Here is a 12,183-nt window from a genome sequence, read left to right as displayed (position 1 = left end):
TAGGGGTCGCCACAGCGGATCCTCTGTATGATCCGCATAGTGATTTGGCACATGTTTTACGCCGGATGCCCTTCCTGACGCAACCCTGGTCGCCTCTTACGACACAGGGATATGGTACACCTATTTTTAACCGGGGTATACACCGGCCCAGTACACTGGTACTCATTTCGCCGACCTCGGAAGGATGACAGGCTGAGTCAACCCCCTGGTGTATTAATTCAGTGGCCCAACGGGGCTTGAATTCAGGACCTTTTGGATCCCAAGCCGCTGCCCTAACCACTGCGCCAACACACCAGGCTAAATATATATATATATATATATATATATATATATATATATATATATATATATATATATATATATATATATATATATATATATATATATATTGTTATGGCTGTGGAAATTCGCAGAGCACCATATTGGTCCTTAGATCAGTTATGCCGATAAGTTTGTGTTCAGATAGATTTCCCCACCGTTGTCTAATGGGATTAATTCGTGTAACAGGGCTGTGAATCTTCAGTTTGCCGTTTTTCTTTTACTATCGTTATTTTGGACCAACCACAAAGCTAACCACCTTCTCGTCAACCGCCCAACCACACCACCCTCACGACCACCACAAACGCCAGCATCAACCATCTCCACATCGCCTCACCACCTTCTCCACACCCACATTTCAACGACCACACCACTACTTCCACAACTACACCACAAACCTCACCACATCAAATAACGTCTCTGCCATGGATGCTCGTCGGGAAAGGAAACAGAGGCAATGGTAGGAAAACCCGTTGCCCCGCGGAGTGTGGGCAGAACCACAGCGCCGAGGAGAGAAGTTCCGATAGCACTGGGATTTCCCCTCCCCCCTTTTCTTGCTTTCCCACGCGCCGGGACGGGGGAGGGGTGAATCAGGCGAGGGGTCAAAGTTGAGGTAAAGGAGGGGCCCGATTTTGGGCGGAAATGCCCCTGCACGCTCCGAGGGGAGGGGCGACGCGCCGTGGGTATAAAGGACGAGCTGAGGAGAAGGTCTGGCGGTTGTTGAGAGTCTCTCTCGAGGTTTTTTTCTTGGAGCTGAGGAGAGGGTCGCGGACGGTCTGTCTCTCGAGGTGGTTGTCGAGTTGGGTCTGCTGAGGGTCAGTCAGCCAGTCTGTGGAGTGTCTGTCGGGGCTCAGAGCGCCTGGAGCCTGAAGCCTGAAGCCTGCAGTCGGTGGCGAAGCTGAGGGGAACTGAGGGGACGCGAGCACGGCCAAGCCTGCTGTGCCGCGCGGAGCTGCGTGTTCGTGTTCGGGACGTGGAGAGAGCTCGCCCACCAGCACCGAAGGGTCTGAGGTGAAGGTAACCTGCGTGGCCTCTTGGAGCTCCTTCGGTCCTCAAGGCTCCATGACATAAAGACCGTGAGTGGTCCAGTCTACCCCCTTGTCTTTGAGGGGGTTTTTCCTTGCTTTTCTTTGTATGAAAGTTGTGGCGCCGAGTCCGTCAAGTAAAACTGTATAAGTGACTGTACATAATACATAGATGGTGTTAGCTCGTTCCTTTGCATTGTGTTTGGCTGTATAATTGCATGTGTGCTTCCCCCATTCATTGCATGACTGCTTACGTGCTTACGTGTTGTTTGTAATAAATGTGCTTCTTTAAATGTTGACCTGTTCGTCACGTCATTTTCCCCAATTGAACTGCCATCTTGCCCTCGGAATCTAGTGGGCTTTTAAATAGCCAATAATATAATCGGGTCCAGCGAGGCCTCGCGATAATACCCCGCTCGGTTATCCCAAAACGGAGCGAGCTGCTTAAGCGGCTCGTGTCCAAGCAGGCCTCGCTGAGGTACAATCTCTCGGTAATCTACCCGCACGAATAATTAGGTCAATCGATTATTTGGCGATGCAACCCTGTAGCGCGGGTAGAGTGCGGAAAGGTTGTGGTGGTTTTCCCGACTGGTTTTTGGCGTTGTTCCGGAAAGTCACGACTGAATTGTCCGTTCGGTGGGTGTACGGCCGTGATTCGGCTAAAAGCGGCTGTCCGCACGCCGGCGGGCGAGAATTCGTAACAATATATATGCATACAGGTAGTCGTCGACTTACGACGGCAATTGGTTCCGACCAATCGGTCGTAAGTCGACTTGGTCGGAAGTCGAACAACGTATATTTTACATACAAAAAAAAATACATTTTTTGGGGGGGGGCCACTTTACGTGGTCGTAAAGTCGAACAGTTGTAAGTTGCATAGGTCGTAAGTCGACGACTACCTGTGTGTATATATATATATATATATATATATATATATATATATATATATATATATATATATCTATATATATATATATATATATATAGATATATATATATTGTTACGAATTCTCGCAGGACCGGCTTGTGAGTTCAGGCTATAAGGCGTGTGCTTTGTTTGCCAGAGCCGTCAGTCTAGCTATGATTGGTGGATATCACGAGAGGGACTGCATGCGGTCCAATCAGCGTGGTGGTCAGTGCATACAATGAGACCACAAAGACAGCTGGTAAGGCCGCCGTGGATTTTACATTGGCATGCTGTGTGTGTAAAATACACACACAAGTGTGCACATGCTTCTCACTAAATAAAATGTATGGTCTTACTGACTGCGTGTGTGCTGCTCAGCTATCATTGGCACACGTGATGACGACGTATGCAGTATCGATATTCGGCACAGGCCGATAATCCTGATATCGGTATCGCATTGGTAATTGACACAGGCCGATATCGGTATTCGGCACAGTCTTTCAAAAGCACACCCGAGTCACACAAAATAACCAATTGCTTTAGAACCAGCCACGAGGACAAAGGAAAACGCGATTGCTCAGATGCTGCTGAGGTTAAAAGTTAAAACCAAATGCATCTACTTCCTGGCCAAGTACGTCCTGACATCATATGTTCCAGGTGTACCCGAGTGCATCGAGGGGTCAGTTAAAAAAAAATTCACATTTCAAAGGTGGGCTGACAGTATTCTGAGCCCCCGAGCAAAAGAGGCAAATTTCACATGCAGTCTTGAACAGCCCTATTATATAACACGTTAACAAAAAGGAAAGATTGTTCAGTGCTGCTTGTGCAGCATACGATAACAAAATTAACTGCCTTTCATCTGACAAGGCAGAGAAAGTCACCTTTCTCTAAACGAATCTGGGCTTTGTGGACTTTAAATAATAAAATTCTTAAACGTGGCATTTTCCCTATTTTGAACAATGCGAGCACGGTTAACAAGGTCCATCTCCCGCTGAGCTTCTTAAATCACTGGGTAAGTATCTTCCACTCGTGTGCTGATAACACCATTTATAACATCAAGTCGATGCCCGATCGATTTATTTACTGTATTCTGTATAAAACTGGCTTTTCACACGACCAGACAAGTATGAAACCAATTTTTTTCTTTGTAGATATTCCGATATCTACAAAGATACAAAATTCCGATACTTCACCATTGAGAGATGGGGCCAAAATTATATCAATACAATACAATTTTTTGGTTTACACCCCCCAATACAATTTTTTTTGCTATACTAGTATATTCAAATTTCCAATATTGGGATAACGATATGAAAAATTATATCAATATATCGCCGGCCCCTGGCTGGTAGACAGGTCCTCCCGTTTATCATCCCTCTGATGGACGGCATTCACATCGATTCCTTGCCCTGCATGCAAATCTGGGCCATACAGCTCAAAGGCAAGTCCGTATATAATACCTCTTGGCTATGTTACCAGCTCTAATTTGATTGAAAAAAAAACTGAGCTGCATTATATCAAATCATGAACAAATTGTCCACTTATATCCTTACACTAAAAGAAGAAAAGAAAAAAAAAAGATGTGCAATCAAGCAGGCAATGCAGCAATTGTTCCAGATAATTTCTGCAGTGGCAGCTGTCTCTTTTGTGGGCCCCTGATTGGCTGCAAAATGTAATGTGATTTTGAAAGCCAAACAGATCCACAAAAACAAGACAGGGCAGCCAGCCTTCACAGACGATGCTAGAAAATCTACAGGAGTCGTATTTCCACAGAGACGGTTGAACGACCTGCGCCTTTAGGAAATGAAAGAAAAGGAAAGAACAAGAAAGTCTGCACGACAACATCGAAAGCATACACCTCTCACCTGTTTTCTTGCTGTTGTGCATGGTGAGCTCAGGGTGCTGCACTGAATGAGGCACGTTAGTCCTTGAGATGTTCCGGGAGCGGCTCCCTTTGGTACCTGGTTGGGTACGATTTTGACCCCGTTGTCTTTTGCCTGAAATAGGAATATGAATACGATAAAGAAGAGGTCAAAACTATTCCCACTGACCCTTCAACTAGGTACTAAGGATTTAACCATCGCACGGTAGAGATCTGCTTCTGTGAATCAAACAGTTATGAATGCAAGGTTGTGAATGCACTTAAAAACTACCGAGAATTCTGGCTATTTATCCGAGGACTTTGTAGTCACCAAAATCGAGGAAAACCAAAGGCAATAAATAGAGTTACGTAATTCAAACTAGAATGGCACTCACTGGAGTGCATACCTCCACCAGGCTAAACAGTTTAAACTTTGTATCCCACCAATAGGCCAGATCTGGATACCAACCTGAACCAAAACCTAATCAGCTTGTTCTTATCACCTAACCAACTCATCCACTGAGTTTTGTCATAACTTATCCACATTTTGAAATGTCATGCGATAAATGTTTTTTTGGCCCCATCTCTCAATGGTGAAGAATCGCTTTAAAAACGAGAAGGGTACTCGGTAAAGAGCAAACCTCCGCCAGGCTGATTAGTTTATGTTTTGTATCCCACTGACAGGCTGGATCTGGATCTGAACTAAAATTTAATGAGCTTGTTCTTGTCACCTAACCAACTCACCTACCAAGTTTCGTCCGAATCCGTCCATAACTTTTTGAAATATCTTGTTAACAGACAAACAGACAGAGAGATAGAGAGGTGAAAACATAACCTCCATCTATAGTGGGGCAGATAACAGCAATTTTTGAGAGAAATCGTGCAAATGATGATACATGCATCAAATTTGGCACATTTGTTCGCCAGGGGATTCTAATCAAATCTGCCTGATTGGCCATTTGAAAATCCAAATTTTGAAAAATTTGAAGAAAAAAAAAATTCTAAAAAGTCAAGATTATGAATCAATGTTGGATGCTGGCTGAGATTGGTGAATGTTTCAGAAACATCATCAAAGACGTTCCAAGTCTGCCATGCAGTTTTCTTCCCTTTACCGCAGAAGGCAGACATGACGTCACATCCAGTGAACGCATGGAAGTATGGGATCCCTCTCGCTTTCTCAGGCCCTATTGCAGAAACTACCTCATGGACTGGAATCCATCGTGCCTTGGCTCCTTGGCCAAAGGCAATCCACATGTTCTCAAGACCTAGTTCCTGTAAGGATGGCAGTACAGATATTGCTATGACGAGTACGTCCGTGTCATTAGCCTAAATGATAATGGACTTGCTACCATCCGTCATTGCATCCCTGGCGTGTACAAATATTCGAGTGTCAGCTTCTTCATGACAACATGGAGACACAGCATCCAGTGACTTCCTTGTGTTGCTAATGGCATCTTCTCCTTTTGTGACAATGACTGTGCTTGTCGTATGTGCTTCACACATCTTTTCCGCAAGGAAGTGAAACAGCTCAGTCTTGTTGCTGTCATCTCGAAGAAAGCTTCTCCACATACTTGGGGTCTTACTGGTTCCTGTCACTCTTCTTCTGATTCCTTGCCCCCCTTTTCGACCTTGCTCGGACTTCAGACTTGACTTCTTGTACACATCAAACACTACGTCCACCCTCTCGTACCTGGCACCATCGGATTCCACCTTTGGGATGATGTCTTCTTTCGCATAGTCATCAAATATCTTTGAAGTGCGTGGACGTAGGGCATTGATAAGTGCTGAGCTATCAATGATGACTGCATCTCCCCTTGTTTCTCTGTCTGGGATGTTCACTTGCGCTTCAAGAATTTCAGCCAGCTGTGACTTCATATTTTTTTGAGGTTTATTTTTTTTTTCAAATTTTTCAAAATTTGAATTTTCAAATGGCCAATCGGGCAGATTTGATCAGAAAGCCCTACAGAACAGAAATGCCAAATTTGATGCTTGTATCATAATTTGCACGATTTTTCTACTATCTACTACACTACCATCTTCGATGGAGGACGTAATTAAAGGCTGCAAATCGAAAGCTTTTCCCATGATTTGTACATCCTGTTAATAAAACTAAAATTAAATCTACATGTTTTGAGATATCTAAATCAAGCCTATTTAAACAACAGTGTGTCATGTACATCCATCGAATACATACAGATCATCACACCTGACCTGCAATTAGGCTTCAAAGCCTCATCGTTATCACCCTGTGCATGTTCAACAATTTTTGTATTTGTGTATCGTACAAGTACAGTGGGATATTTAATGTCACTGAGAAATCGCCCAAGTACATCATCACCTGGAATGAGAACTTAAACTCGTAGAATCGCAATCAAATGACGTTTCTAGTGTGTATGTGTGTCGAGACAGGTGCAGCAAGATCCCAGCATCTGTCGGTAATTTTATTTGTAACACTTTATATTTTTAGTCTTAACGAGCAAATCTAATTACAACACCAAGCACAAGACACCCCTTTGAACAAACAACTAAAGGGAAATGCAGTAACCTCGAAGAAAGAGGGGTTGGATTGCATTTGGAAAGGTTAATTGAGGTAGATACGACTGTGGGTAGGAATGGGGGAAGTGATTATATGAGATGGTGGTGCGCTGCTTGTTCGATTCAATACCAAAACAAAAACAGCCATTTTGCTCTCCAAATATTATGCAGATTTGTGCACAAAATTTCCATTGCGAGGAATGTGCCGTTTATAAATAGCTGCAAATTTAAATTCATTTTATCATGCAAAACATGGTCTAAACTTGGTGCATAATATGCAGTCCTTCCCTACAGAGCTCCAATTGGAGGGTTTAACCATGGTGCTGTCATGCCCCCATGAGATGGCACGAACCCCCAACCCCCCCCCCCCTCCGACAATTAATAGAGAGCAGCCTCTTGGCACAATGGGCAGCCTGTGGTTAAATGGTTAAAAACGAACTTGTATTAAACCGGTGTTCCTCTTGCTACTTGGTGTAGTTTTTTTCATTGTCTTCTTTAGACAAACAAATGCATGTTAAGCATCCTGTCAGGTTAGCCAGTGGGCCAAAATTTTTTTTTTTAAGTCATCTGTGTTTTTTTCTTGCTCCTGATGTATTAAAGAAGGGGAAGGATGTTAAAAACAGCAAGCCAATCAATTAGACACTCTACCCTCACCGAAGGCCTAAAATGAACAACTCTACCGTTTTAGGGTACTTTATTACCTCTTTCACGGAAGGTGGATGGAGGTTATGCTTGCAGCCCTGTCTGTCTGTCTGTCTGTCTGTCTGTTACTTGGTGAAAAAACAATTTTGCCATTCGTATTCAGTTTTAAGCCATTCCAAGTGCTTTTCAAGCATTACTCCAGAGCACAACACGTACTACCCTGAGATGCCTCATATGAAAGGCAAATGGCAAGGGGGGGGGGGGGGTAATGGGACAATCTAGCAAAAAAAAACGAAAAGGAATAGGAGGTGGGGGTACCTTTCTTCAGGGGAAGCACATTTAAACTGTGTCCAGTCCATTGCTTGCATTTCAAATCATGCCAAATTATCAAAAGAACAGCCCATTGAAAACTGATATCTTGCTATTCTTATAAATAATTTAAAGTGTTTGTACATTTGTTTGTTACTCTTTCATGGCCGAACCCTAGCACTTAAAGGCCCTAAATTTTGGGAGTAGGTACTTCAGAATTTGGGCAAGATTTGAAGCTACCACACGTTAGCCTTTGAAGGCCATGAGGCCACACCATAAAGTGTACATTGGGATTAAGTGCTGCTGCCGGCCCACAGGCAAAAGGTAACTACCATGAGACCAAGAACTCCATCCATCCATCCATTGGGACCATACTATGTGCAGAGCGTTGGTGCTGCCTCGCCAGTCTCCTTGGCTCGTGGGCACAATCCTGGACGGGTCGTCACTCCGACACAGGATACCAGCAAGCTGGCACTCATTTTGCCGACCTCGGAAGGATGACAAGCCGAGTCAACCCCACCTGGTATTAATTCAACAGCTGAGGGGGATTTGAACTCAGGATCCTAGAATCCCAAGCCTACAACCATAACCATTAAGCCAACACCAGGTATACCAAGAACTCCACCGCTTTTGAATGTCGAACAAGTCCCAAAAACCCTGCCGGGAAAAGCTCACGGTGCCAGGCACTGCCATAAACCAAACATTACGAGTTCAAAAATAAAAAAAATCTAAGAGATACAATTGTTGATGAAAACAGAATTGGGGTGGTTCGTTTGAACCAACAGAAATCGTACCAGTTTGCTTGCATCATCAATGGCTCCATTGCTCTAGGAATAAAAGAAAACTGGTGTATTCTATCAGTAGTTACCACAAGTGCTTGTTGTTACACCCACTTTGGAGTTTAAAGGTGCTTAGGACCGATTATTTTAATAGCTGATAATCCCCCCCCCACCCCCCCAAAAAAAATCACTACATTGCAGGATGCCGTTGTAGTAACACTCGCTCAAGATAGGAATTTATAATGTGGCCAAGGCACTGTCACAGCATAGCCTGATCTTCTCAAGTCTAACGTCCACAAGCAAATGCTAGCGGATGGAACAGCCAGATTAACCTCCCCTTCAAAGGACAGTGCAGTCACTGATGCAACACCCTTCCAGTGAAGTGCTGGGATGATGACTTTCAGTCTGGCTGGAATCAAACCCAGATGAGACAGCTCAAATGTGAGTAACATTGTGTTTTATTTGATTTAATTATTGAGTAGATAACAAAATATTAAGCAATCACCTTCCTTTTATTCTACACTTCTATGGGAGGTCACAGACTTTCTGATCGAGCTGCACTTACTCATCCATTGGCTGCACCTTCGATCGAGACCAAGCGAGAGCCTTTTCAACACAAATTATTGTGGTTTGTTTGATTCTTGAAATGTATGTTTCACATAGTTTGTGGTTAGACCCCCATTTTATCTCGCAAAGGTCATTACAGCATTTCACTAAAGACTAGATCTTGGACAATAGTGTCTTTATTGTCATGTAGACTCGGTGGTGCAATGATTATGGCGTCCACTCCGAGTCTAGTAGGTTGTTGGTTCAAATCCCGATGGAATCATACCAAAGACTTAAAAAATTGTATGTGCTGCTTCCTTGCTCAACGTTCAGCATTTAAAATGACAAGACGATGAACAATCTGCATAGGTCAAAAATCCATGGGGAGGAGGATATTCCTCCTCGGGGAAAGCCCCATTGAGTGTGATAAGAAAGGCCATTGTTGTGGCATCGCTGGTACCCAAAGTGTCCCGGTGGCTGTGTTTGTCTCATCTAACAGTCCCGTGTTGTGTCTCGTGTATTCGACTGTATATCCGTGTGTGACTGTAATGAGGAAATAATTCCTCATCAACTGTGAGTGTGAGTGTGTGGCAGCTCCACTACAAGTCTTACTTAGATCCTGTTAAAAAAATACACAAACAGTCCAGGTTGAAACAAGTTATGCTATATACTATATCTACATTGCATACCATGCATGTTGCCGAAGGAAATGGAAGCTTGCAAGTGAGCAGGTTCACCCTGAGAGAGACTCAAATTCTCCAAAGGTCCACTTAAAACATCAATCGAGGACACCTGCTCAATCTCTCGTTCCTCCGACGTTGCAGATGATACAATGGAATCTAAGTCCAACTCCAGCTCGGTCGCAGGCTCTGCCTCCACCTTCACTTCGGGCTCAAGGTCTTCCTCAACTTCAGGCACTAATTCTTCATTTTCCATTACTTCATTGCACTGTGCTACATCTCCATTATAGTTATCCGTCGCTGTTGGGAGATTGTCCAGCTCAAAAGCTTCCTTTTTAACTTCCAACGCAACAGGTTTTGGCTTCTTCTTTTTAGGGTTCTTAAATGTGTGGAAGAAAAACAAAATAAAAAAAATATAAACAAACAAAATCGTAGGGAACTACAGGAAAATCGTAAATACAAATAATGCATGATTTATTATATCTGGGGTCAGATGTGAAAACCAAATCTGAAGATTCAATCACTCGTTTGCAAAACAGCATGATCTGGTCTTTTTACAATCCATCTCAGTTGATGCACACACATTCAAGAGAGAGAGAAAGAGAGAGAGAGTGTGCTACTACCTTTCAGTACAATAGCAGTTTGACATCACAATCCAATACCATGTGGAGAGATTTGCACAAAATGCCCATAAATTCTACTGTTGCAACAAGAATATTTTGAACCAATGTCTGAATAATTTCCTTCATTTAACACTGGGCAGTTGACGGAACCCCAGAATTCTTTTTTAAATAAAGGTGATGAAGTTAATGAAAGGGTAGAATAACAGAGGACAAAAGGGGAAACGGGTGACAATGCACAAAAGCATCAGCACAAAGAGAGAAAGAGAGAGAAGAGAGAGGGGAGAGAAGAGGGAGAGAGGGGAGAGAGAAGAGGGAGAGAGGAGAGAGAGGAGAGAGACTGCAGGGAGAAGAGAGACAAGAAATAGGTGGAAATATAAAAGCTCAGAGGTAGAAATACAGTAGTAGACCATGATTAGCACATTTGAAGACCTGGTGAGAAAAGCATGATATGACAGATTCAGAAAGACAGTCTCCACAGGTAAGAGAGAGAATAGTAGGAAAAAAAATAATAGAGGTGTGTGCTAAGCCTATGCTTGGGGACCGTAACAAGGTAATTTTTTTCAGGTAAAATGGATGTTACCTGGAGGTGCAGGGGTTCAGTAGGTGTGAGAGGGCAGGAAAAGCAAGACCGAGAAAGACAGTAAGAGATGCAAGGAGATCAATCTGCCTGTAGTGAGTGAGACACACACTCTGACACTTAGCCTCCTATCTCACGATACCACTGACATGGCATGCCCTAAACTCCATTCTTAACCAATATTTCCACCATGAGCGGAAATATCAGTTAAAAATCTAAAACATTGGGTAAGGAATAAAGTATCACAAAAGGACTGTTACTATCATGGGCAGTGATTAGAGAATGCACCAAGCCATTTGGAATGGTGGCAGTTGAAGTTACCACAAATATGGAAAAGAAAGATGGAGAGTCTGTTGAAGATAGTAGAGAGTTTAAGTTAACTGAGATGGCTTCATACACAGTCATCACAGTTGGAAGAACGGTAGACAATGCACAGAAAGCCACATTGCTACACAAGGACACTGATCTAAAGATGTTCCAGAGGAATTGGAGTTGTTTTTCCTACAAGGCCTAAGGCTCATAGAGGAACTGTAATCTAAATCAAGCACGCATATGCAGACAGCACGTGAGGCAACACTGGACTTAACTTCAGACAAACACAGCAGCTGCTGAACTTGGAGAAAGTGACGTAACTTCCTGGGCACTCTGGGTACCACGATGCCATCTTCATGACATTTCTTTTCTCTCCGTATTCGACAGGACAATTAAAGAGAATTTTCCTCCTCCCCATGAATACCATTGTTGGAGTTAGTTTGTGTTCCCTCCTATTTTAAATACTGAGTGTCAAACAAGGAATCAGCATGTGCCGTTTTGAAATCTTTGGTACGACTCGGCCAGGGTCGGGTTCGAACCGCCGACCTCCCTGACTCAGAGCAGACACTCCAATCATTATGCCACTGAGGTGAGAGGAAAAGGCCATGGACTATGGGTAAGGGAGCTCCTGACATAAACCACATCACCACTACCAACACAAGTGTTGGGTCCATCAAAGTTGTACGATAAATCACGAGGGAAGGAGAGAAGCTAGTTTGAGATATCCCAAGAGAGGTTTATGTTGGATAGATAATGTCTGGAGAGGAGTTGACCACCTGTAGGAAGAAATTTAAGAGGTTGGAGAATAGGCCTCTAATGTTGGTGGATATCATAAAATGGAGTTAAATGGTGCATTGTTGGGTAATCAAGACAGCTGATATGGCAAGAGGGAGGGTGGCAGTATGAGGAAGAGAGGTGAAAGGTCAGGTTGGAAAGATGGGAAGGCAGGAAGATAGTAAGGTAAGGTGATGGTGTCAAGAGAGCTGAGAAAACACAATGTGAAGAGGTTTTTCTGCAATTTATTTAGACGGACTGAGACACTGTATTAGACTATGAGAAAGAAGAAGGG

The 12,183-nt window shown here is 43.4% G+C and overlaps 1 protein-coding gene across 3 annotated transcripts in view; it reads right to left on the bottom strand.

Annotated features, from left to right (window-relative positions):
• The window catches only part of LOC147032900 (spermatogenesis-associated serine-rich protein 2-like), a 93,567-nt gene that overhangs the window by 28,783 nt on the left and 52,601 nt on the right, over nt 1-12,183 (bottom strand). For all 3 annotated transcript variants that reach the window (XM_085870908.1, XM_085870909.1, XM_085870907.1), the window contains exons 5-6: nt 9,612-9,981; nt 4,116-4,247 (exon numbers count right to left, since the gene is read on the bottom strand). In XM_085870908.1, coding sequence (XP_085727034.1) covers nt 4,116-4,247; nt 9,612-9,981 — 502 coding nt within the window. The remainder of the gene's footprint in view (nt 1-4,115; nt 4,248-9,611; nt 9,982-12,183) is intronic.

Source organism: Eptatretus burgeri, chromosome 2 (genome assembly GCF_056783735.1).
Source record: "Eptatretus burgeri isolate ZD-2024b chromosome 2, Ebu_testis_v1, whole genome shotgun sequence".
Lineage (NCBI taxonomy): Eukaryota > Metazoa > Chordata > Myxini > Myxiniformes > Myxinidae > Eptatretus > Eptatretus burgeri.
Note: the sequence above shows the minus strand (reverse complement) of the source record. Positions and strands in the feature narration are given on the sequence as shown.